Source organism: Cygnus atratus, chromosome 15 (assembly GCF_013377495.2).
Source record: "Cygnus atratus isolate AKBS03 ecotype Queensland, Australia chromosome 15, CAtr_DNAZoo_HiC_assembly, whole genome shotgun sequence".
Lineage (NCBI taxonomy): Eukaryota > Metazoa > Chordata > Aves > Anseriformes > Anatidae > Cygnus > Cygnus atratus.
In genome coordinates this window covers 14,015,031-14,040,049 of record NC_066376.1, presented here as the reverse complement: position 1 = coordinate 14,040,049, position 25,019 = coordinate 14,015,031, and the positions used below count along the sequence as shown (strand labels likewise).

The window sequence follows — 25,019 nt, the reverse complement described above, 5'->3', positions numbered from 1 at the left end:
GAAAAATATAGCAAAGAACTGGGTATCATGTAAATATTAGTTTCATTATAAGTAGGAGGCTGATAAGATCACTTGGATTGAATTACATGAAGTCTTTTCCAGGATGTTTTCTCTTTCTAGTATAATACTTCAAACTGTTTAAAGCTATTTTCTATTGTTTCTGTCTAGTTCTGTTGACTGTTCAAAACAATCTTTTTCTTTGTATTCAGAAGGAATTTCAAAAAAAATAAATCAGGGGCTATACAAATATTGAGGAGCCAAAATTACTCTTTATTACCATTGTGCCAGATATTGCAGGAAGTCAGAATGAGAAATTCAGGAAAGCCATGGAAATGTGAATTGCTCTAATTCAATAACAGATTCACTGGCTTTCTAATTAGGTTTGATCACTTGAGTACTGTATATTGTAGCTGCGTAAGTATCTTATAAATACCTACCACATGTGACACAGGTACTTCAAAAGCATCATATAAACTGTAGAATAGATCTGCAGAAAAAGTTAAAGAAAAATATATATACATCTTAGTTATTCCATGTCTTTATAAATAATTCCCAGCTCTGGGTTGTCATTTTATTTAATTTTACACCATTCAAAACCACTGTTATATAACGTCTGTAATAAACATTGAAAAATAACTCAGATGGTGTGTTACTATTACAGCTTACTGTAACGTCTGACTAACATCATACAAATTGTACTATGTTAAATAACTTCACCAGCACCAAAATATAGAAGTATTACATTTTACATAATTCACTTAAAGAGCAATTCTCGTGGAATTTTGGCTACAAAGGATTTTTTCTTATCCTCCTTATAGCGCTGATTTGGTATGCTTTAACTTGTCAAGTGACTCCATTACACTGTCCCAATGCAAGACAACGTGGAAAATATGTGAAAACCCACGTGGGAGCAACTGAGAATTACAAATTATACTGGCTATTAACAGGACTTCTACTGCTCGCTCTGTTCAGGACTTCTAATCTGACTTCATTCTGATGGCATGTCTGCCACCCGAGGTCTTAGGCTGGGATTTGGAAACCTCTGGTTCTGCTTGAGCGTGGGCAGTGTTTGTGCCTCAGTTCCCTATTCACAGCAGCGTAGTAATGTTTTCCTTTCCTTTTATCTGCGAAGCTCACTGCTGCTGTTTTTCGTGAAGTGCTTGGTACTGTGGGACTAAGATCAGAGCTGAGCTCAGTAAATGTGCAATCTTTAAAAAAAGACAATAAAGTTGTTCTGATGTTTAACAGAGGTAGGTAGATGATGCCCTTTGTGCTACTAGAGGAAGCACAAGGGACTTGCCCAATGACAGCGTGCCTTCCTGACACAACCCCTGAGTCACGGTCTTGAGCTGTTGTAATATGCTGAAGTTGTCTGTAACATAACAGAAAGGCAGCGGAGCCGTTTTACACTTTCAGGTCTTTATGCCAGGCCACAGCAGTCAGGGAAAATTTCCCGAATAACTTCAGAGGGCATGAAAGTAAATTTTCACTTAAGTGCAATTGCCCAGAGGTAAAATAAATGAAAACTAGATTGCTTGGCACTTCAGATAAAATTCAGGCATCCTGTGTGCTCAGTTTTACTCAGCAGTTTTGGGCACAGGTTAAACATACTGTAGCACAAAGCATGTTAGTGTTTTCATGAGAAAGAAGCATCAAATTTGCAAAGTAAAAATTGGGAAATGTATCAGATATGTCTTCTGTGTTACAGAATTGGAAAAGCAGCTTGTAATGAGCTGAAGGGGGTAAGTATGTAGCCTGAAGCATCTGATAGATTGGGGCTGGCTGCAGTAGTTAATTAAAACATCCAGAAAAGCAGCTGTAGCTTTCTCTGAGAGTAGTACACACACTGTTATATTGCCCTTGAGAACTTTGCGGCCATAGTCAGGACTGTCTGGAGGATAATGAGTATTGAGTCATTCACAGTATCTAGGCCTTACATCCTTTCATTTCTTCACAGCACCAAAGCTCATTTTTAGAAAATCATAGAATCATTTAAGTTGGAAAAGACCTTCAAGATCATCAAGTCCAACTGTCAACCTGACTTACAGAGTCCCACCACTAAACCATTTCTACAACAATTATTCTCACGTATTATTCCTATACTAACCCTAATCAATCTTTTCCACACTTCAAAGAATGTGAGGATGACATGGAGCTTCCTGCCTGGCAAGTGTCAAAGCCTGAATGTCCACCCAGCATCACTTTTATACTGCTGTCTTCCATTTAACTATTTATTAAAGGCTGGAGTTGTTAGGACTTTCTGTTCCAGTGGCCCCTTTCCCCCAGGGTTATCCAGTGGCATTATGCCACAAGCATTGGGGGATTTTTACTGTAAGAGTAATGATTTTTAAAAAGAGAGCATGATGCTGTGTTTCTCCTTAGTCATTAGACATAGCTGACATAGAGTGGGCTTCTGGGGTTCTCTGATCTCCCAAATGATCATTTTTGTGTGTTGTCACAGCACTAGTGTGATTGTGGTAGAGGAGTGAGGAGGGCCTCTCTGGGGAAATGCTAGGGAAAAGAAAGATCCTATAAATATGGGAGGTGGACACTAGACTAGATATCCAAGCCATGCCATGGTGTTGGAGATTATCACTGAATTTCTCCAGATTCTCTGAAATTCTTATTCTGGACCTTTACTTTTGATTTTACTTTGTGCAACAAAGCTGTATGGAGTGTGCAGTATGAATAGAGGATACTTAGCCCCCACACTCTCTGCCTGGCTTCAGGTATATAGACATCATATTTTGTATATGGTAGAGGCTGCCAATGTGCCTGGAATTCTGGACATACCCATTAGGAGTCTCAGAAGAGAAACCAGAAGCTAAGTGGACCGTGCAGGCTGGCCTGCAGGGTACTCTGAGGGACAACAGATGGGGAAGCAGAAAGAGAACAGAAAACCAGAAATTTGTCTTGTTCTAAGCAATGAATGTTGATGTCATATGAGCTACCAGATGAAATTATTTTAAAAACACTAACAATGCAGCGTACTTTCTTCTAAAGCTACAGAGGTTTCCTTATTGACAACACTAAAAATGTGTTACTGATTTATCAGAATTTTTGTATTTTGTAGATAATTTTGAGGAGAGTTTATGGCAGCTGGCAAGATATTTAGTCACAGCCTTGCCAATTTTATTACCCCTAGTGACCACACAGACCGAGCAATCCACACTTCTAGGCTCTGCAGGGTTCTGTTGTTGCAATGATACCTGCTGTTCAAAGCGCCTGTTCACACCGCCGTTTCAGGCCCACGACTCTCGCTGCCAGGAGAAACACAGCCCCAGTGAGCACTTCTGCGACAAACGAGATCCATACTAGGGCCAGAGACCAGCCAAACCTGATGTCGATTTCTACCAGGACATCCTTACTCCTCAGGAGGCAGACAGCTTCTTCAAAGGCAGCAGCTGAATATGCAATGTAGACACAGATCCCTGTAAGCGTAACAAGAGCTGGGAAAGAAAAACACATTCAGTTAATCAGGATCCACTGCAGAAAGTAAAAATACTTGCGCTCCTCTTAGGGATTCCTTGCCATTCCTTCCTACCTACCTAGGCCAGATTACCACTTAGCCTCTGTCTACCTCCCCAGTTGCGTCAAGGCTGTTTTTTAGGGAAGAGTGAGAGAAAAAGTTTTATTTTTCTATATATTGAGTTTCTCATGTTCAATACTGAATCAAAATGCGTAGCAACAAGCCTTCTGCAATAGAAATCTAGTCATGTCTTTTACGGGTACCTTGTGCATCTCTGTCTTCATTGTATGTTATAACACATCCAAATTTCTCATTGCTGTGCATCATGTACAGTTGTTTATGCAAGAAAGCCCATGGCAAGAGGTTCTTGCATTTCAGGTCACTGACCTGAATTTAGGATGGTTTTGAATGTTGACTCTCAAACAAGAAGCCAGATGTTTTCAGAATGAAAGGATTGTACAGAAACTAGCAAACTTGGGGAACTGTACATCTAGCACAAGCCTGTGCTACATCCTGGGCCTATCATCTGTTCACTCAAAGGACATGTACAGACTTCAGACTTCATTCAGTGGCAAGAAAGAAGACAGAGGAAGGCCCAGAATCTGAGGACTGTGGTCTAGGGGAAGTAGGAGTCACTGGAACATTCGTTGGAAAAGATGGTGTCTTATCTGATTCTGAGGGATAAAAAATTCGGTTGGGCTTTTATCACAGTGTAAGTCTAGATGTGATTATATTTTTGCCAGAAAGACAAGTTTTAGTAGAGGCAGACTAAGACAAGATAATTGGGTTATCCAACAGTCAAAATTCATACTCATATTCTTGATTTTAGCCATGCTTTTATGTCTGTGCCTTGTTCTAGGCCTCTGCAAGGGGAAAAAAAATCACTTCTCTATACTTTTTGTGAGCTGAAATGGAAATAGTGACTGCTTCATTGAAATTTTAAAGTTTGTCGAGTTGTGTTCCCCCTCAAGTGTAACTGCATTTAAAAAAAAAAAAAAAAATGGAACCAAACAGCATGTCTTGGGATGTGGAACATATCAGTTCTGCTATTTTCCAAAATAATCACGTTTCTAGAACTACAACCTAAACTACTTCCTTCTGGCAGGACAGAACTATCTAATCAGTATCAAGCTTCATGAACTGGAATATTGCATCGACCTGTTACACACATCAAGCCTCAGTGTAGCTGAAACAGCCAAACAGTACTGCCTGAGTAGGAGGGTCTGGTCTCATGTCAAAGTCTGTACACGCTGTCCTCGGAAACAGCATTAGCTGCAGGTTCAGAACAAATTGTAGCCACCCTTCCCCAATAATGTCTTTGTGTTTCCTTTCCCTCTCTGCAACCCCGTGTGTCTTAGAAAGGCACAGTACTCCACTCTTCAACGGGATAATCACGTTTTGCACTTCACGGCTTTTCATCTTTCTATTTAGGGTAGTAGGTAGGGTATTTCATCTTACTATTTAGGGTAGTTTTCAAATAGCCTAAGCCTTTTTAGTGAGTTCAGCTTTCTGATGTTCTAAGAAAATAGGACTTACAGGGTTGTTTTTCTTGTTTTTTTGTTTTGTTTTGTTTTTCAGAAGAAAAGCATAATGGGGGGTGGCTGGTCTTTCTAAGAGCACTTCAGACTAAAAAGGTCAATCAAGACTTCAAGACAGCAGCACATTTCCTTCCAACAATCTCTTCTCACTCTCTTAAAAACAGGACTATAGGAACAGGTGATGTGGACCAATACTGACAATCCCCTTTTCTGTGGGAGAAAATTTCTGTTTCAAGTACCTTATGAAACACTACTGAATATATCTTTGGGGGAGGAAAACAGAGGTGAATTTAAACCCAGTTATCCTACTTTGACAGAATGTTTTTTGTTTCAATTCATAAATGACTTTTTAAAATGCAGAGGTTGTGGTTACAGCAAAAATAATGATGAAATGAACCCCACAAAACTTAAAAGAATTTCACTAGCTTCAAATTGAAATGTTACACCAACTAACACAACTCTTTGGGGGTTCCTTCCGTAAGAATTTCAAAACATGGAATTTCAGTTTAGTAATCTGAACAGGGGCAATAAAAACAATGGAGCTTCCATCCCCTGCAAAAGCCTGGTTGTAAAAAAGTTGGTAACCAGGCCACTACCACATGAAGACATGGGCAGAAGGGCCAGGAACAGGTGAGTAACAAACAGGCGGTTCAGGTGGCAGCAGTGTTTGGGTGCATTTCAGTGGATTTTGAGTGGAGTGCAGTAATTGCGCTTATCTTCTATGTGAACAGTGCTGCTGTTCTCAGTCCAGCTACCAAAAGGAAAGGAGGAAGGGGTTTATTTATGGGTGACTTCAATGAGCAGCGCTGTTCAGGATCCTTGTCGGCCTAAGGCGGGCCGAGGCAGACTTTGGTTTCACTCACATTTGGTCTGGGGATCAGAACCTAGCTCTGCGCTGGTGCAGACACAGCCCTGGTCCATGAGGATTAAAGAGGAACTCTGGTGTTACTATAGAGCAAAAATAATGAAATATATATAAAATCATCAGATTTTTCAAACAATATGCTGTACAATTGGCGATTGTGACGAATCGGAAAATTCTTCTGTGACGTGCTCCCTACAGCACCTTCCTTGAGGAGCACAAACCTCTTCAGTCAGCGTTACACTGTGAGCATGTGACTGATGGGCAAATAACCCTCAGCACCTTCCCTGTATGGTGTTTGGCCTTCTTACAAGCCACTGAAGTCCTAGAACCTGCTGCTGTGACCTGAAGCTGCCTGTGGCAGGCTGTGCTGGGGTGGTGCAACGAGCTGAAGGCTTTGTGCCCCAACAGTTTGGAGACAACACTCCAGCTCAGAACTAGCAGTAAAGCCAACCCAGGAATACCAAGCAAGACCCTCTTCAGGAACTCTATTCAAACTCCTTTGAAAATATGTCATTTAAGCTTATAGGTGTAAGGTGTGTGCCAGGCTATCCAACCGTGTGCTCTACTAATACCAAAATCACGTCTCCATAACTTCAGATTTCAGACCTCACCTGTGAAGAGTCTGAGCGCTGTGCTGCGAAGGTATTTAATCTTTTGTGTTAATGGACAGAGCAGTCGTGTTCAAGGTGTGACTCGCTCCACACAGATGTATGGTTGTGTGTGATCACAGCCACTCCTGGCTGCGTGGGGCAGCTTTTCTACTCCAGAGCCCTGTCAGGAGCTGCACAGACACCAAGTGAATGAGCAGCAGCATTATTCCAAAAGCAAAGTCTTGCTTCACCTTTTTTGCTGGAAGGTAAAGTGATGTTTCCCAGATATAATCTCTTATTATCTAAAAGCATTAAGCCAGGAGTTTGATATAGTACCTCCAAAAAGAAAAAGCAGACCCGTCATTAGAAGCAGTAGGTAGGCCCTGGCAAGAATACTGATGAATCCAGTCATTCCTCCAAAAATCATCAATATCAGGCTGAGGGGCATCAGGATGACAAACGTCCCATGCATGTCTGAAGAAAAATGAAGAATGTTAGTATTATAATGTTTTACTGTGGTGTCACTGGATAATTAATAATTAATAACTTATAATCAATCATTATTGAGAGCAGTGCCCCTAATCAGGATCAAAGCCGCCTTCTGTGCAGCACAAACAAGGAGCTGAACTATCTCTGGGGTTCTCAGTTTAAGTAGGCAGGACAAATACATGATACGGAGAAAAAGGCATCATTCAGAGGGAGCCCTTTACAGACTGTGCTTCAGAGACCGTGACGATAAAGGATACGTCTATGTGGACATGTTTAAGCAATAAATCTGTTCCCAGGTATTAAGCCTAGCTGGCTAGCAGGTGATGCATTGCATCTGGTAGTCACTAGCAACCTTAATAAAAAGCAGTCAGGTTATCTAAATCATACCTATCATAGTGAGTGGCATTGTTCTGTTTGGGTGGTGAAGTCTAGCAGATGCTTTGTTTAAACGCTTTCTTTTCTGTCATGCCCTCTGCTGAACTGATCTACCGAACTGTTGACCTTTTCCTCTGTTGCAGCAGAACAAGAAGTAGAGGCAAATTTCCCTACCCAGCTCTCATTCTGTGTCTGTCATTGTTTTCTACAGCAGCTTCACTAAGGACATTAGCCTCTGCTGGTTGCTTCCTCCTATGCTAAATGTTTTACATTAGTCCTTATTGATCCCTATAACATTTTAATAGCTGTGTAAACAGAGGGTTGCTATGTATTTTTCATATCATGCTGTTTTTCCATCATAAACCATCTTTGTCTCATTCTCTCTCATGCAATCTATTCAGTGTTTAACCCTACCTTTCCTAGAATAGTAACAAAAAATCAAGTAAATCCAGTTTCTAGCATCCACTTACTTTATACCTGAAGAGAGAAGAGTTACTGAGAAAGGAAACTTACATTCCATTTTCTGAGGGGTTCTGGGCTTCAGTGACTTACTTAATTTCACAGATAAATAATAATACAACATTAGCTAGTTCCCAAGGAAAATGAGTCAGAAGATTGGAGTTTGTGTATGATCAGATCATTTTTTTTAAGTGTCTGTAACTCCTGCTTAAGTGGAGGTACACCACTTGTCACTGGGTAAGAATCCAGCTTATCCTCTTCAGTATAATTGTAATGATTACACACAGTCAGGGATCAACTTGTGTTGCTTCTGTGCTTGTTCTTTCAATTCGTTAGTTCAGTCTGTTTCTTTCGAGCTGTGACTCATGAGTGATGCTGGGTACTGCAACACCCACTTGACTTTGATAATTAGGTAAAGATTTGTTATTACCTCATTAATATAGGTATTTGTTCCTCATTACCTTCTGTATAAAGAAGAAAAATCTGCAAATTGCTCTTCAGCTTCACTCTGAAAATTTACTCTCAGAAAATTTATGAATGGGAGTAACTTATTCGTCTTATTCCTCATTTGTACTACTGTAAAGTCATTGAAGCGAGTTGGAGAATGTCTGTGTAAATTAAAACTGAATCTGCTCTAAGGCTAATTAAAAATGTAACTTGGTTCAGTTCTAGAACAAAGCTGCTCTTTCAGCCATCTTGATGGTGCCTTGTAATGTGTCACGGACTTAGCTGTTTAGCTCTTAATGGTTGAAGAATCCTCTCAAATATTCCCCGTGAGCTAACGAAACATCTTGAGGCAAAGTACTAGTGTATTCTGATCAAACATAGCAAGGTTTTTTGTTGTTGTTGGTTGGTTGGTGGTTGTTGTTGTTTTATATAAGAAAGAGTCCTGGTAGTTTTGTTCATTATTTGTTGTAGCTTGGACATTCATTGGACCTGATGAGTGGAGAGAAGGAAAAATCTCAAGCAAATGTAATGAAAAAAGAGCAAACTGCCTCAGCTAGAAGATGCACCAAGCACTAGAGATAAAAGAAAAGATGGATTGACGGAAGCCAGAAATAAAACTATAATGAAAGCAAGAAAGATAGCATTCAGTTTTGCAATGAACTGGCAATGAAATATTGTGACCTACTAGAAAGCTTGGATTCTCTTTGGAAAGCATGATGCGAGTTCTGGTTACTCTGGTGTTCTGGAGACCCCGAGTTACGCTCAGGGAGACCTTGGAAGGCTAGGAAGAGCCAGCATGGGAACAGGGCAGACGCTTCATTTCTTCACTGGAGTGGAATGTGGTCTCAAGACATAATTAGTCATTTTGTGTAGTACATGACATGCTCCCAAGGAAAAATGTTGCACATGACAAAGTTTTGGGAGGTCACCCTTTTGCTCCTCCATTTCCTTTCATTTATGGTGGAATTAGTTTCTTGTATTAAATGAGCCAGACATAGGCCTGTGTCCGTATCAGTTGACGTCCAGGAAGCAGGAATTCAGCATTCCGCGTGGAAGGGAGCACTTTCTCTCCTTGCTTCTAAATCTGGGGATACTGCCTGGGCTTTCCTTCAGCAAAACTGGCCCATGGCTGATGTTGATGACTGGGAAACACAAACCTGCAGGAGTTCCCAGGTGCTAAGGCTCAAATCAGCGTTCAGCTCACTGTGTATAAATCAGTATGTCAAAGCTGTTGGCAAAAGGAGGAATAGGCACAGAACTTGGCCCAGGAGTTTTACATAGTCAGAAGTGGTTGTCAGGGACACGATGCAATGTGACATGACAGAACAGAGATTTGGTACACAATTTAGTTCTCATTTTCTACAGAGGCAGCAGGAACAGGCTAGTCTTCTGCCCTGGTTGTGCTTCCTGAGGGTATTAGCCCTGATTTTGATCCTCCACCTTTCTGATATCCATGTGTCCTCTTAGCTTTAGTAATACTAGTCTTGTGGGTAAGAGGTGAGAGGGGTTGGAGGGATGAAAGCTGATGCAATTAACATTAAAAAGTATGAATGGTGCAACTGTCCCCAGGCCTGGCTTTGGTGGGAGGGTAGTCATGTAAACAAGCTCACCACAGGGCCAGTGCTTTGTCATTTCCCTCACTAGTCAAAGCTGCTGCTACCAAACCACTCCTCAGGACAGAAGTGCTGACAGTTGCTCGTTTTTTGACTTTCCTTTCCATGGTGTGATTTCAGCTTCTGCAGCTGGGACTGTAACCTTAGCTAGGACAAGTGCGGGTAATCAGGTCCCGAGTGTCATCTTTTCTTTTGAACCAAAGGGAGAACAAATCCATACCCCGGAGTGTTATCCTGGGGAGTGTCATAAACTACATTAGTGATCTGTGACAACTGCATGCAACAACAGAATAACTGATTTTTAGGCCCTCTGCAGTGAAGGTATGTATGTTTTAGGGATATATCAGGTGAAACCCACACATCCCACTCAACAGAGCCTTTTCCTACATATAGCTGGGATCATTGTTTCTCATGAATCACCTGCGGCTGTTTTAAAATCAAATATTTAATGGGCTGCATTTGGCTAAACAGGACTTTTATCACCTTGAGTGTTCTAGTTCAATACCTAATACCCATTCGTGCTCCTTCTATGCAATCTGCAACTGCCTGGAAAACTTATTCTAAGATGCTGCCATGGAAACCACTCAGGAATTTGAATTCATGCCGTCTGGCATATGATATTATGCCATTATATGCCTTGATTAGAGGGACAGAATTAGTTTATAGAAGGACATGACTTAAAATATCTTTACTGTATTTCTGCCTTCAATAATTACTTGGAGAGAAGTTCAAACACGAATTTTGCAAACTTTTCTTTTTAGGTTGTGTTGAAATACACATTTCTGTTATGTATTATGCATATAACTGTCTTTAGTTTGATAAGATCAGTATTGAAAAAACAAGCATTTTGCCCAACAACAGGTACGTGCACTTCCCCATAAAGCAGAGCTGTTTCCCACATTGATTTCTCACTAATGCCCGAGTTCCCTGTCAGTCTAGCCCAGGAGATCCAGTGCTGAAACAAACTAACATATAAAAAGTACTTTGCTTGCTGTGTCTTCGTGCGGTTTTACATCAGCTAGCCAAAGCTGTTTTACTCGAGCTGTGACCAAATGTCTCTAAGAGTGCCATCCACACGCAGCATGCGTCCAGATCTGTGAGCTTGGCAGACATTTCTAAATTACCATCCAACACAGTTGGCAATGAGCAGTTTGTAACAGGTATCTCTGGAACGAGGTACAGGAACTGAATGGTATCGGCGCTAACCACTGGCAGGTCTAGCGGCTTTGTTAATAGTCTCCTGTTAACCTGCTGGAGCTTTGTTGCTGCAAACTAACTTTGGATTTGTTTGCACAGCTTATAATATAGCAAGAAGCCTCTAGAAATCTGCAACAGTCATCTCATCAGAAATAATCCGAATGGCAGCAGCTCAGAAGAGCCTAATTAGGGACCTGTTTGTCTTCCCCAGCAGTAACTAAGCAGCCCCTCAGAAGAAGCTGCACAGAAGCTTGCAGCTCAAGCAGAATGCTGGCAGGAGTAACAGCCAGCAGGGCTGCCTTGGAAAGGTTTGGCGGGGGGATGAAGTGGTGCACTCAGAAAGCCTGACCTGCTCGGAAGGAAGGAAGAAAATGACCTAAAGAAACAAGCAATAGAAAAGAACTGCTGTCTGTGGCTGGATGTGAGGCTTCTGGGCTAGAATCCCAGCGACACGAGGGCCTGGATTCCCCCCTGTTCAGCAGAGAAAAGGTGGTGGTGGAGGAGGGCTGACAGGATTAGGGTGGCCCAGGATAATTAGCTGGCCTCTGGACTTTAGGTTAGCGGTGTCAGCTCTGTGCTCTTCTCTGCTAACAAATCTTTGAGCTGAACTGGAAGACAAAGTGAAGACAGGAGAAATATAACGATGCTGATCCGATGGGAAGCTTCAATGGATGGAACAGTAAACATAAGCAGTGCAACACGGTTCAAATTCTATTGCTATGATAGCAATGATGTATGAAAATAAGGACATTCATCTGAAGTTGTCACTCTCTGTTATTTCAGATTTCTGTATGTATTTAATATCTACTGTAAGGACTGGAGCCCCTCTGAAGGACCACTGCACTGGTGCTCAGAAACAACGATCTGTTTGGGTATACATCTACCATATCAATGAAGACAGAAATTCTGTGTACTTCACTTGGGACTTATTTCACGTGGCCCCTGCACTGGCTCTTAATGGATAGTCCAACCGTAGCTGTTCTTTTTGATATGTTGAAACCAAAGAGAAAAATTGCGGAGAACTGTAAATTCCCCAGGTAATATGCAATGGCAGCCAAACAAATAGTCATTCTGGGACAGCAGCATGAGTACAATCATTTAACTCAGTAAAAATGAAGCAGAACTATTAAGAGGGGGGGGAAGAGTGAAAGCAGCTGGTTAGTGACCGTTACAGGGTCTGCATGCTGTGGGGAAATCCAGTCTTATTAAACTAATTCTGTTGAGGAAGAAACTGAGGCAGCTGCCACATTACAACAGAGGTATTTAGGAACTGCCTCTACTGCGGAGCTTGTTTCCCTCCAGGAAGCGCCAGTTCCCTGCAGGAAGCACTAACTTGTCTGCAGCCTCATGGGTCCAAGTAAATTAATGACTTAAAAAAATAATAATAATACACTGGGGAGAATAATTCCAGCAGTTGTGGATGGGCAGCTGCACACTCCCGTCTTGGTTTTACAAGCATTTCTTTCAGTTGTGGAAACCACAGACATGAACTGATCATCCCAAGATGGCTCAGGAAGAAAAGAGCACTAAATAAAGGGGCAAACCAGGTCGCCATCAGTAGCCAACAGTAGTTCCTGTCGCATTATTTTTGTACCACTAGCCCCAGCTCTGCTGTGTAAATGGGCCCCAACACCAGCTACGGGTGCAAAGTTAAGAAATCTTAAGAGGAATTAAGCATTTGGTAATTTTGCATCTGCTTCCATCTTTGGACCAAAATGGCCTGTTTTAAGTTTTGGCCAAGTAACACATTATGGATATTGCTTTGACGTGCCAAAAAAAAAAAAGGAAAGAAAGGTTTTGTGACATTTTGGTTTTCGACAAGGCGGGGGGAGTCAACACACAGAAATCTCCACGATTTAACAAATTCCACCATGCTTTGGAAAAACCTTTGCGACAGCTTTCTAGGATCAGCAAATCGTATTGCATGTAGTTCAGAATGTAGCTGGAAGTAATTTGTATGCTACCAGGCAGGGGTCACTCTCCAACCACAACTGAGACACATAGGAACAGGTTTCACCATCTTCCAAAAAGTCAAGTTCATAGAAGGGTCTTGCCGAGACACCTTAGTACCTAGCTGACACACTACTGTTTTTCTTTTGACAGCTAATCTGTCCTACAAGAAGTACTCAAACCTAGCCTGGAGTACTGATCAATTCTGATTTAAAAAAATATATATTTACAAAATTGTCCATTTTGCTCAGATTACACTGGTGCACCTTTATTTAAATCTATACTGGTAATTACTATTTAATTAACAATACCGAGTTTGGTAAGTTAAAAATAGTTGTATTATAAAAACTCCCAAGAGAAACCTTTTCCCACTGAAAGCTTTTTTTTCTCTTCCTTTTTTTTTTTTTTTTGATAAAATGATTTTACAGCAACTCTTGGGGAAAACTTTTCAGTTGATTAAATCCTGCCACTTCTTCCATACACGCATTTCCCTCTCTCTGTATCTGATCCTCAACGTCTGAGATGTGATTTTGAATGTTACCAGCTGGTAACAGTGGAATCTTTGGCTTCTTTCAGGTTTTGCTGAAGGGATTACCTCTGACATCTGGGATGGGGTAACAGTCATCCTCAGGCATCTTTTGCAGAGGGAAAGTACTAGGTAGATTTGAGCAGTTCTGCTAAACACAGGCACGGTTCAGGTCTTTCAGACATGCAGAACCTGCTGCAGCGTGGGCTGCTGTTGTGAAAAATCCGTGTTACAAAGACGTGCCCAGAAATGCAATAAAGAGGTTTTTCAGTTTCTGTACAAAATTGATGGGCTTCCATTACACCAAATTAGCAGAGCAGATCCAGAAAAAAGAAATAACGTTAATTTTATGTTATGAAAGCATAGAGGAATTTCCCTCAGAAAGATACCTTTTCGTGGTATTTCATAAAGTCCTGTATGGAGCAGAGGAAAATAAACACCTCCAGCTAAAAGGCATTCTATAAATGCAGAAAATTCAGAAAAGCTCCTGGTAGGTAGTCAAGTCATATCTTTCTTTAGATGGTGGCTGATGTTTTAAACAAATACAGAATCATCCCAGAATGTAATCTGTAGTGAGAAAACATTTTATACATTGTAGGTTTGGGGGAGAGGGGGTGTATGTCATATGTTCAGCTGGAGGGAGTGGTAGGAAAAGCAGTGGAAGGTTAATGTCCAGCAGAAGGCACGCTTGTGTCTAATCTGTTAGAGAAATTGCTCGGGGGTGCTCTAGTGGTGTGAAAATCCATCATACTCACGGGGTTAACAAGACCGAGGCTGACTGCCTGAGTGATGCTGCTGGTAGCACAGAGCTTTAATTTGTACGCCCAATTGTTCTAATTTGTCAGGAGCTCCATCTGAAGCATGCAGTAAGCCTAAAAGGAAACTGCTGGGAATGAATAGGGGAGAGATTGGAAATGTGGAGGGAGGCAACGTGCAGGCTTTTCATTCTCTAACGAAGGATTTGTCTTCCGGCAGTGACCAGCACGTCGGCTGCCACTTAGACTCAGCTCTCTGTGCGCAGGCACACACCTTCTCTCGTCTTTTTTGGCTCTTGTGTCTAGTTAAGATGTGCCAGGAAGAGCACGGGAACACTGAAGAAAGCAGAATGGGATTCCTGATGTGTGAATTAAGTGCCCGCACTAAGAGACAGCCCTTTAAAGATTTTTAGGAATAAAAGGCAAGAAATGTGCCTGATGTTACCAGAGCTCCTGAAATGCAGTCTGCCAGTCAAACAGGGAGAGATACAGGTGTACAGCTAGACAGGATGAGACTAATTCTGTGTGAATGTGACTCATGCTGACACCTGCACAGGCACGCAAAGGAAAAAAATACATTTAAAGCTGTGTAGTTAGCCTGTTTGCCCTTTGTAGCAACACATGAAGAAATTACCTTAACTACACTGGAATCAAGAATGTGGGAATTGTCCTCTGAAATTCTAGTTAAAATTTATTGTAGGTGAAGGTTAGCACTGATCTGCCTAAATATGATTCAGCGACCACCGTGAGAAAATACCTAAGGAAGAAATACAAAGCTCAGTACTTAACAAACCTAGATGACACTTAGAAATACCTGTTGTTCCTAGAAGTACAGCTGCTATTGCTGTGGTCTGTAGCCTAACTGCACTGAAACTGCCCATCTAAAATATCAAAAAGTTCGCTCTGTAGCACATTCTAATTAAACCTTATAGGTTCTTCTAATTAAAGTGTCCTTAATTCCTTATCTCCTCATTTTTAGGCAGACTACACCTGCTTATAATAAAATACACGAGTGTCTTTGCAGCCTGCGGTCTTTGCCCAAGAACCTAAGAATAGTATTTGATGTGAGACAAAATTTCTCTGAGGCTTTGAAGAGTCTGTAAACACAGTTATGAACCCATTCTTTTCCCATTCATTATTTTCTTACACTTCGTGACTACCAAAGACATGTCCTTTGTTTCCAAGCCAACATCATTTTTGTAACAAAAAAAGCTCCATAATAGTCTTTCATTCTGTTTTGGCAGAATTCAGCTTCCATCAAAGAGCTGTAATCTAAAATTTCCTTGTCTGAGAAGAATTACAGATGTAGCATTTGCAAATATGAACACAATTTTTGAAATGCTAGTAATTTTGTCCTAAAATTTTAGACAACCTCCAACTTGCTAGTTGAGGTACCCACACTTAAAATGTGATCAGTGTGGTTAGGTTCAGTGAACTATTGAATAATAGTAAAAATTATATTACTTTGGGGTAAATTAGCCCGAGAGGGTTACATGACCCAGCAGACAGTCATTCTCAGTTACCTGCACTGTTTTCACCAACATCAAGCAGCTGAGGTCCTGCGCCTTAAGCAAGGAAGATGACAGGAATGGCACCTTTACATTGGGAAGTACAGAGACACAACCTGTGCTGGTAGGCTTGAGCCTGTTGCTACGTCTGTCCTGCAGTTTCAGTAGCCCACTGGGGTTGTGCTGCTACTTTAACTTCGCAGCCACTGCTGCAGCACAGCTGCGTTAGCATCGTAGCCTTTCTTTGCCATGTTTAGCTCTGTCTGGAGATGCTGCTCCAAGAGATTAAAGACACTCTGAGCCTCTCGGAAGGGCTGCTCGGGGAGATGGATGGATTTGGGGGAAAGAATACCGACAGCTTTAAGGCACAGGACAAAAGCATACATTCTGCTTGCACAGGGAAAACAAATAGGGTCAGAGAGGAGAGGTAAATAAAAGGAAGCCCACATACAAGCTCTTGTATGAACAAAATCATGCTAAAGATGATGCAAATAAGCTAATTCATCTTTTACGAGAAGCCCAAAAGCATTTGAAAATGTTTAGTATGGACTGTCTGAAAACATTCTGATACTGACAAGTGAATCTAAAGGCAAGGAATACCAGTGTATGTAATTAGAAACTTCAGGCAAGCTTTTTGAACACGATGTTCTTCCCCAAGTTTGAACACTTCTTTTAGTTACTGGTTTGTTTTCTTAAGTTCCTGCACACTCGTTATTTTTTCAGTGCAACGGATCCCAATGACAGGGTAGATAAGTATCTGTCTTAAACAGCAATTTAACTGTCTGCTTAAGGGATTGAACTATTTGGGAGGGGTATTTTGAACACTCTCGCCGTTTAGTTTAAGCAATCAGGTACCTTCCTGAGCCATGCCAGGCAGAAACATCTCGCTTCCCTGGAAAAAATTAGCTGAACTTGACCTGAAATAAATGGTTCTGTCAACAGAAGTCGCACTTAAGGACGCCATGCAGTGACGGTTCTGGCACAGAAGCAGCCAAAGCACCTGCCTGAAGAGCTCCCCTCCGAATCAGAACCGGGACCGTGTAAGTGGCTCAGAAGGGAGGGAAGGGTGGATGGAAGCACAGAAATAACACAAAGTTACTCACATAAAAGCTGTCTGTGTGAGTCGGTGATGTTTGCATTCCCATGCCAGAAGGGGTTGATCAAAGGGTAGCATTTGTTCCTAACTGATAAAGAAGGGGAAAAAGAAAAAAGCAAAGGACAAAAATGAAATATAGCAATATATTCTCTTTCTTTTGTGTGTGTGTGTACATATAATAAATACGTTATCATCTCCTTTAACAAGTTGTTCCTAGTAGGGAAGCAAAGGAGGGGATTTTCAGTACTGCACCAAAGTAACGTCCTTCTTGTCTACGATGCCCATCGGTTACTCCATGTTCCTAACGGTGGAGTCAAGCCCCAGATTAACTCCAGTGGTACAGGCAACATGCCCGGCATCCAATGAAACTAAACGGGTAAAATCCTGTAACATCCACGCGTGGTCGTGGGGTCCTTCGTTACAGTGCCGACCTGCGAGACGCCCATCGGGGTCCCGTACAGGGCAGTCGCCTGCCTTTCTGCTGGACAGGGCTGCGGCGACGGGACTGGTGTTGGCGTTATCTGCAGGTGTGCATCAAGCACTGACGCCGTCCGTGCTGCGTTACTCCGGGACACCTGTCGCGCAGTGCCGTGGGCGCCGTTCATATACCGGCGATATTTGGCTGCTCGCAGCCCAGCCGCGCTTCGGCCCCGCTCACCCCCCCCGACCCAACCGAGGGCAGCCCCACGACACCACCCGGAGCCCCCCAACCCCGGCACCCCCCGGGGCTGCTGGGGGGAGTGGGGCGGGGCCTCCGGCCGCCCCGCCCCCTCCGTTCAAGCCCCGCCCCCTCCCTTAGGCCCCGCCCCACTCACGCCGGCAGGTCCGCCAGAGCCCCGAGTGGGAGCTGAGCGCCGCCGTGCCGTTGCCGGCCGCCTCCAGGCGGGAGGCGTCGATGATGTACCAGAAGTCTGTCGCCATGGCCACGGCCAGCAGCACGAAGCTCGAGGCCCCCGCCAGCGCCAGCACCAGCGGCAGCGCGCCCAGCCCGCCCCGCATCGCGCCGCGCCGCGCGGGGAGCCGCGGGCAGCCCGCCCCGCCCCGCCCCGCGCCCCGCCTGGCCACGCCCCCCTCCCGCCCGGGCCACGCCCCCGCCGAGGCCACGCCCCCCGCCTGGCCACGCCCCCTCCGTGCCGGCAGCTCCCGCGCGGAGCCGCCGCGCACGTGTTGGCGCGGGGCAGCGACCGTCGGCCCCGCGAACGGGTTGTGCCCTGCGGACCGGCTGTCTCGTACATCCCCGAGGTGTGTTTGTGATACAGGAAGGTGCCCGCCTAGATCTGCAAACCGAGCAGCTGTCACCACCGGGTAACATCGAGAAGGGTGGTGGACAGAAGCCGCACGTGGCCTGGTGATTGAGAAGGGTGGGTGACAGAAGCCATACGAGGTTTATGGAGGAGGGTAAAATAAGTTTTGTTAGACTAATTGATCCAGTAAGAAGAAACAGACGAGCTTTGGGATGTAAGCCTTAGTTGGGACCTCAAGCTCGTCTGTTTCTTCCAACTATATTTGCAGTTTACTTGAAAGATTTACTTGGCCCCGCAAGCATCATGTATTGAGCAGGTGTTTTATCAGCGTTCTTCTCATAAACCTAAATCAGAGCCATTCATGTATTTAAACCATCACGCCATTGTAATGATCAGCCATTGCCACCCTCCAGTTAAAACCAAGGGAAGGCAAAGGGTGTTACAGAGTAAAACGGCAGGAACATGCAATCCACTTAGGTCCAAGCTGCAAATCGAGTATTTTATAAAGTGATCATCTGTGTCCTGGGCAGTTCTTTTCCTAATTTTGGTGCCACAAAGTTCTAGCTATATGCTTATTTTTAGAAACAAATCAGTTGTTTTAGTCATCAAGATATGTGGAAGCCCTTGTCGAATCTGTCTAGATTCAGTTTACAGTAAACAAAAGCTGAAGCCTGCTAACTCCTGATCCTTTTGTGCCCAGACTGTGATAATAGAAAAGCTTATGTCCAGAGTAAGTCAACTCTATGAGGAGATTTAATTTCCACATCAGCATAATCTGATTAGGCAGTCATTCTTGTGCTGAGGAAAGATGAAGAAAGTCAGAAAAGTAAAAAAGTACAGTTCATCAAAATATCTTCGTGTGTTTGCCAGGAAAGGTTCATAATGAAAGGAAAAAGACAGTAGTACAGATTGGCTTCACCAGAGATAGTTTCCAATTTACTGAGGTCTCTAAAAATAACACAAATTCCTGAAGTTATGCTAGGATTTTCAATATAGGGTAAGAGCCCAGAGCGTACTTATCTTTGTGGAAAAGGAGTGATAAACTTTGTGTACACAGACTAGCTGTTGATTAGATCTGCTGACATCAACCTGCTATGCAGAATACCAGAGATCATTCAGAAAATGCTGCCAAATTTGCAGTCAATTAATAGCCCATAGAGTGCAATGTACCAAAATTAGCAGTCCTCCGGCCTGAATATACCAGAGCTTCTGTAAGTAACTTCTACCTTATCCTTTCTGCTTGCAAGATGACATGCTGCTGAAGGATTCAGGGTGTGTTCTGCTCTGAAACCCTCAGCATGGATTCCCAGGGCCCTTATTGGGCAGAACGCATCTAGATTGCAGTTCCTTCCCAGATGCTCTGAATCTATATTGTAGTGGTGCAGCAGAGGCCCCAGCCCAGTTATTTTCATAGATTAACAGCTAAGTCCAATAAGTTATTTGGGGTAAAGCTGCTGAGGAAGTGCTGTGCTAACTCATTGTGTTAATGCTGGAAACGGGTGAATGAAAGAAAGGCAGAGACATTGATTTGGCACCCTGTGGCTAGTCATTCTGGAACTTCTAAATGGTTTACTGAGTATGAGTGTTTTGAGTAGGAAACAGCATGTTATTAATTCCATTATAAACATGCTTGCTGTCGGCAAAACATCCACCTTTTGTCTGGACTTAAATTCTATCTGGATTTAAAAGAGCCATTCCTCTCATAGGTCCAGTGTTTATCTTTTCAAACCATATAAACTGTCCATGTAAGTTCAATAATCACTTTTTAGGGTATTTATCAAAACCTTTATTTTTTTTTAAAGGCTCTTAGAAGATAAATTCCTCAGTTTTCCCTAATGTTTATTTTATTTCCTCTACTCTGTACTTGTGAAAGAGATGTTCGATATACTTACAGTAAATTATATGAAAATCTGAGGGAGGGAGGGTTTCTCACGATGTTTACCCACATGACTGCAAAAAAGTAAAAGCTAGACGCCGTAAATGTGCACCAATGAATCTAAGTAATTCCACCAAAACAAGTAATATCAACTTCTCCGGCATCATTCAGAATCTTTGCCCCAGAGTAATGAGCTACAGGGTTCCGTGGCCTGCAGGTGTACGGAGGTCACAGCTGTGGGTTCACGTTAGAGGGAGCAGAAATGCAATTAGAGGTTGTAAAAATCAGTAATGTATAGCAGCAAATCTCATTGATATTAGAGGTTCAACAAACATCAATAATACTATGGCAGTGAATAGACTTAAAGATTACGAGCTTACCAATACTGTAGCAGTGAATATGCTTGTGGTAGGTTATAGTTATCAAGACTACACTTGCAGTAGGTTATACTTCTCGGTACTGTGCTTGTGACAGGCTACGTACATGTATATACGTATTCATATACATATTCACCAGGACCAAATGCAGCAGACTGGCCCCAGAAGCGGGGGGCAAGGTCATACTGACCTCAAAGGGTCTGATTTAAAAAACAGTCTCAGAGGAGACCGACCACCCCCAGAAGCGGGCCCAGAAACGGGACCACAGTAGCGTTCACAGTCTAACTTCGAAGCTGAACCACGTCACATTGCATAGAGCATCAAAGAGTTGGGAGTCAGTGTGAGAGAGAGGAGTCAGCCCTCTGATGTTCAGCAAAGCTTCGGACTGTCTAGAGTAATAGAGGATGTGCAACACGGTCAGTTCCTCGGAGAGAGCAAAGGACAGGCTCCACTTGGGGTGAAAATCAGGCCCTTTTTATTTCATTGAGACATGAGAGGGTGCAGCACACCACCACTTCTGATGACTAACAGATCTTGTTACTTTCCATCTTCCTCCTGAGACAGCTAGTAGATGATATTTCTTATTTTCTTTCATTTTCTTAAGCAAAAATTGTATTTTCCCAAACTGATCCGTCCTTTCTCAGACAATAAGCTGTTGCTCAGTTTCTTGCTTTGCCCTTATCGATGGTATCTGCAGGATGTCTCCAGTTCTCAGGATGTCCCAGCTTCCCAGGCCCACCTCCCAAGCCAAAGGCTGACTTCCCAGGCCTGGTTCCCAGCCTGGCAGACATTTCTCTTGTCAGTGTTCAGCAGCTGTTTTAAGTCACTATTTTCTCATGGTTGGGTTGCCTTCGTAACTGCTGCCATCACCAGGAAATGTCCTATTTTGTCTGCTGTCTTTTTTTTCTTGGCTGAGGAATTTAATATAAAAAGAGTTTATTATTCAGCATTCCAGTAAAGCTTATTGGATTCTAAAATTTATTCTTGTTTTAAGCTATTAAAAGGTTACCACAATTACTTCCTCTGTCATTAAAAAGAGAAAAGCTAAAAGGCAATGTATGGTATTACAATTTTTAGAGTTAGTGTCCTTTGAAATTACTAGCTTTTGTCTGATTGATCTGAGGTTTGACCATTACTTCTCTGATTTAATCTTTTCATGCAGTTGTACATGTTCAGTTTTTGAACAGCCTCAGCCTGCAGTGAATTTAAAGGAGGGCTGGCTAGTCAATTATGTCTTTGACAAGAGAATACAGGGTGTACATCGCAACGTCTTCGCTCCTACTCAGTATTACCTGGTCTGCCGAAGAAACCCATAGTGTAGATACGTGGTATTGAATTAAAAGGGTAATTATATGAGGGACATGGCTGAAGTACCCAGCACAGATTATTGCAACCAATTAATTTTTTTTCAAGTCTTGCTGCAAATTGTTCTGTTGAAGAACTAGTTGTTGAGGTTACAGGAAGGGTAGGTAACTCATTCTGAGCCAGCTGACCGTGGCATCCTCATCTGCTTGAAAATACTGTAGTGCTGCACAGATTGTATTCCGTGATCTCACCTGCAACAGATTCTAGCAATTTTATTCTGAAAATTGCAGCAACAAAAAATTCTGTAGCAGCACCTATCATTTTTCTTACTGTTTGCCAGAGAAGAATCTTCTGTCTGTGCAGAGACAGCATCATCCATGTCTAAATGTAGGTAGAATAATAGTATCACTACAGTGATCTCTTACCAAGCAAGAATATAGGTTTCTAAACTCTTTTTTTTTGGGGGGGGGGAGAGGAGGAGAACGTCATCTTTCTAGTTACTGATTCAGGTATCCCATAGGCCCTGGGTCAAGAAAACATTCCAAAAAAAGCATATAATTTCAAATGTGTGTACCTCAATTGTAATTCCATGGTAAAAACTTAAATGAGACTAAAGTCTTCCAGAAGCGTGACTATGGAATTATTTGTTGGAAGTACACTGTAAAGGCAGAAGTCAAGTTATGCTGGTCAAGGACTCCCACTGCAGAGAGTAGCACTTTGATCCTGACAGGATATATGCTTTTATTTGCACGATGCCATAAGACAATAGGTCTGCTAGGTCCTTGAAGAAGTGTGCTACTGAGGATACCTTGGAAGGCTCATTTTAATAACATTTCTGCTTTTAGATAAAGACTGCTAGAACATGCTGTGGAGAATGGAGAAATACAATTATCTGGCTTTCTGATACAGAAAAGGAGATGACTGCAGAGTATTAAAAGCAGTAATTTTGAATGGCATAAATCAAGGTATGTGTTTTTCTTTATAAAGTTAAGGCTCTAATGCTTAACCATGTACAGAGACAGAACGTGCTATAAAGTGAAAAGCTTCATGCAGGAGCTGCTTGTGCCATTAGAAATAGACCCCACTACAGGAGGGTTTTCTGTGAGCCTTGTAACTATCAGCAAGTGCTAGCAATACGTATGTATAGGAGCTCTTGGGAATTCTTTGTGAAATTTGTCAACTGAAATATCTATCAAACTAGAATTTAAGTTTGTCTTGTATGTATCTGCCAGAGTTATAGCCCCTTTGATCCTCTATTCAAGGTCACACCACTAAAAGAAGTTGCAGTTCTATGGAAAAATACTGATCTTTAGGCAAAATAGAATATCATACTGACAGGAACTGAAATTATTACACAGTTATACCAAACCTTCCTACTGAAGCCCCAATAACAACAAAAAGGACTACTGTAGGCCTTCTGCAGTCACTGATCAAATGCTGCCTCAGAATTCAGCTCAAAACCTTCTTCTTTGTCATTATGCCATGTTAGTTTATATCACAGTGGTTTCACAAAGAAAAAACCTGTGTGCTTCTGAATTTAGTCACGTCATGCTTAGGCATCTTCCTTTGGACTGGGGTGAACTTGAGTCTCAAGCCTTCCTGTTTTCACTGTGTGAGAATATGGAACGTGGGAAGGCTTTGGTTATCCATGCTTATGCTTGGTGATGCCATGAAAAAGACTAAACTAAAGAATCTCAAGAGGCTGGTTTAGATAAGCTTCATAGTCAAGATTTTCCAAATACTTTTCTCTTTTCAGGCAGTACAAAACACTCAATAAAGAGATTAGTCACATCTCATCCTTTTTAAGGTCCTTAAAGCCAAAAAAAAAATACCTTTCTTTGAACAGACAGCTGGTAACTGTAAGCACACAGGACAGTTAATCCATTGCTCTGAACATACAAAGTGTTAGCTCAAGTATGTGAAAGAAAAGCTCCTGGTTTAGGCACTCTACTTCTGCCTAATGATATCTGAAAATGATCTCCTTGTTGTTGTATTGAATATCAAGATTTACCAACATTTTCTTCTTTCATTTTTGATCTCCAGCACTGTAAATGACCCACACCTCAATGCTGTTCTTATATGTCACTTCTCTCAGTTTGTAGTAAGGCCTCCAACTCACCCACGTTTCAGTCCCCAGAGATAACAGCACTGTTTCCTACTGTTTCCCCATGGTGCATCCAGCTTAAATATTGTATTTAAACATACAAAAAAAAAAAAGTAGTCTTGAGCCTCAAATCACTCAGTTACACATGAAAGATGCCAGACAAATAAGATAGGAGTATTGATAATAAAAAACAACAGCCTTCCTCGTTTCTCTTCTCTTGCAAGTTGTGCGCTCTGGAGATGAATTTATGGAGCACTGGGTTGAGTGCTGATGTGTCTGCACACAAAGCACTGCATAAAACCCCGAGAAGCACAGTTTGATCTACTGAAAATTGTAGGAAACACAACGCAAAAAAGGAAGTTTTTGTTACTTAATCAATCAAGGATTTATATAGCATGTGAAGCAGAAGAAGTTGGGTAGCTTTTAAGTGTACTGAGCTGGTACAACAGATGCTGATAACCTGAAACACTGAACAGGGACAGGCCTGACATGGACAAGCAAGTTCAGGAAGACTGGGAAACAGAGAGCACAACACAAAGGCACTGCAGGCTCAACGGGAAGAGCCCATCTGTCCCGAACAGAAGGATTTTTGATTGCTGAAGAAGTAGGTAAAGAAGGAGCTTGAAAGAGTTTCATCACCCTGACTTGTGGCTTGACTTTGGTCTCTAAACACGTATCAAGATTCTAAAAAATGGAGCAAATCGTGAAGATCTCCAAATGGGGAGACTCTGCAACCTCTGTGGGCAACCTGTGCCAGGGCTCTATCACCTGCCGAGTATAGAAGTGTTGCTGGTGCTCAGAGGGAGCCTCTTGTGCTACGGTTTGTGCCCACTGCCTCTGGGCCTGGCCCTCGGCACTGCTGAGCAGAGCCTAGCTCCATCCTCTGTGCACCCTGCGAGAGATCCCCCTGAGCCTCCTCTTCTCCAGGCCGAGCAGGCCCAGCTCAATCAGCATCTCCTCACAGGAGAGGTTCCCGTCCCTCCATCATCCTTGTGGCCCTTCACTGGACTCTGTCCAGTGTGTCCAGGTCTCTCTCATACTAGGGTCCCAGCACTGGATGCAGCACTCCAGGTGCAGCCTCACCAACGCTGAGCTGAGGGGAAGGATCACTCCTCTATCTGCTGGCTCTCCTTCAGCTCCATAACAACAGGGTGTTCACAAACAGTATATTAGCTGAAGTTTCACTTTCCCTGAATCTGTAGAACTTGGAATTTTCTATTATTCCTCCTATTGCGG

General features: G+C 42.6%; 1 protein-coding gene across 1 annotated transcript; it reads right to left on the bottom strand.

The window, feature by feature from the left end:
* Positions 1 to 274: 274 nt before the first annotated feature.
* TMEM114 (transmembrane protein 114) lies at positions 275 to 17,895 on the bottom strand. Its single transcript, XM_035549006.2, has 5 exons — positions 17,693 to 17,895; positions 16,885 to 16,965; positions 6,799 to 6,936; positions 3,210 to 3,449; positions 275 to 487 (listed from the first exon to the last, which is right to left on the bottom strand). The coding sequence occupies exons 1-4, from the start codon at positions 17,874 to 17,876 to the stop codon at positions 3,217 to 3,219; spliced, it is 636 nt and encodes a 211-aa protein (XP_035404899.2). The 5' UTR covers positions 17,877 to 17,895; the 3' UTR covers positions 275 to 487; positions 3,210 to 3,216.
* Between the last annotated feature and the right edge of the window lie 7,124 nt (positions 17,896 to 25,019).

Coding starts and splice junctions, on each gene's coding strand:
- TMEM114 (XM_035549006.2), bottom strand. CDS start 17,876: ATGCGGGGCGGGCTGGGCGCGCTGCCGCTGGTGCTGGCGCTGGCGGGG. Junction 6,937..16,884: donor CTCACACAGACAGCTTTTAT/GTGAGTAACTTT, acceptor ATTTTTCTTCAG/ACATGCATGGGACGTTTGTC. Junction 3,450..6,798: donor TCTGCTTTTTCTTTTTGGAG/GTACTATATCAA, acceptor TTTCTTTCCCAG/CTCTTGTTACGCTTACAGGG.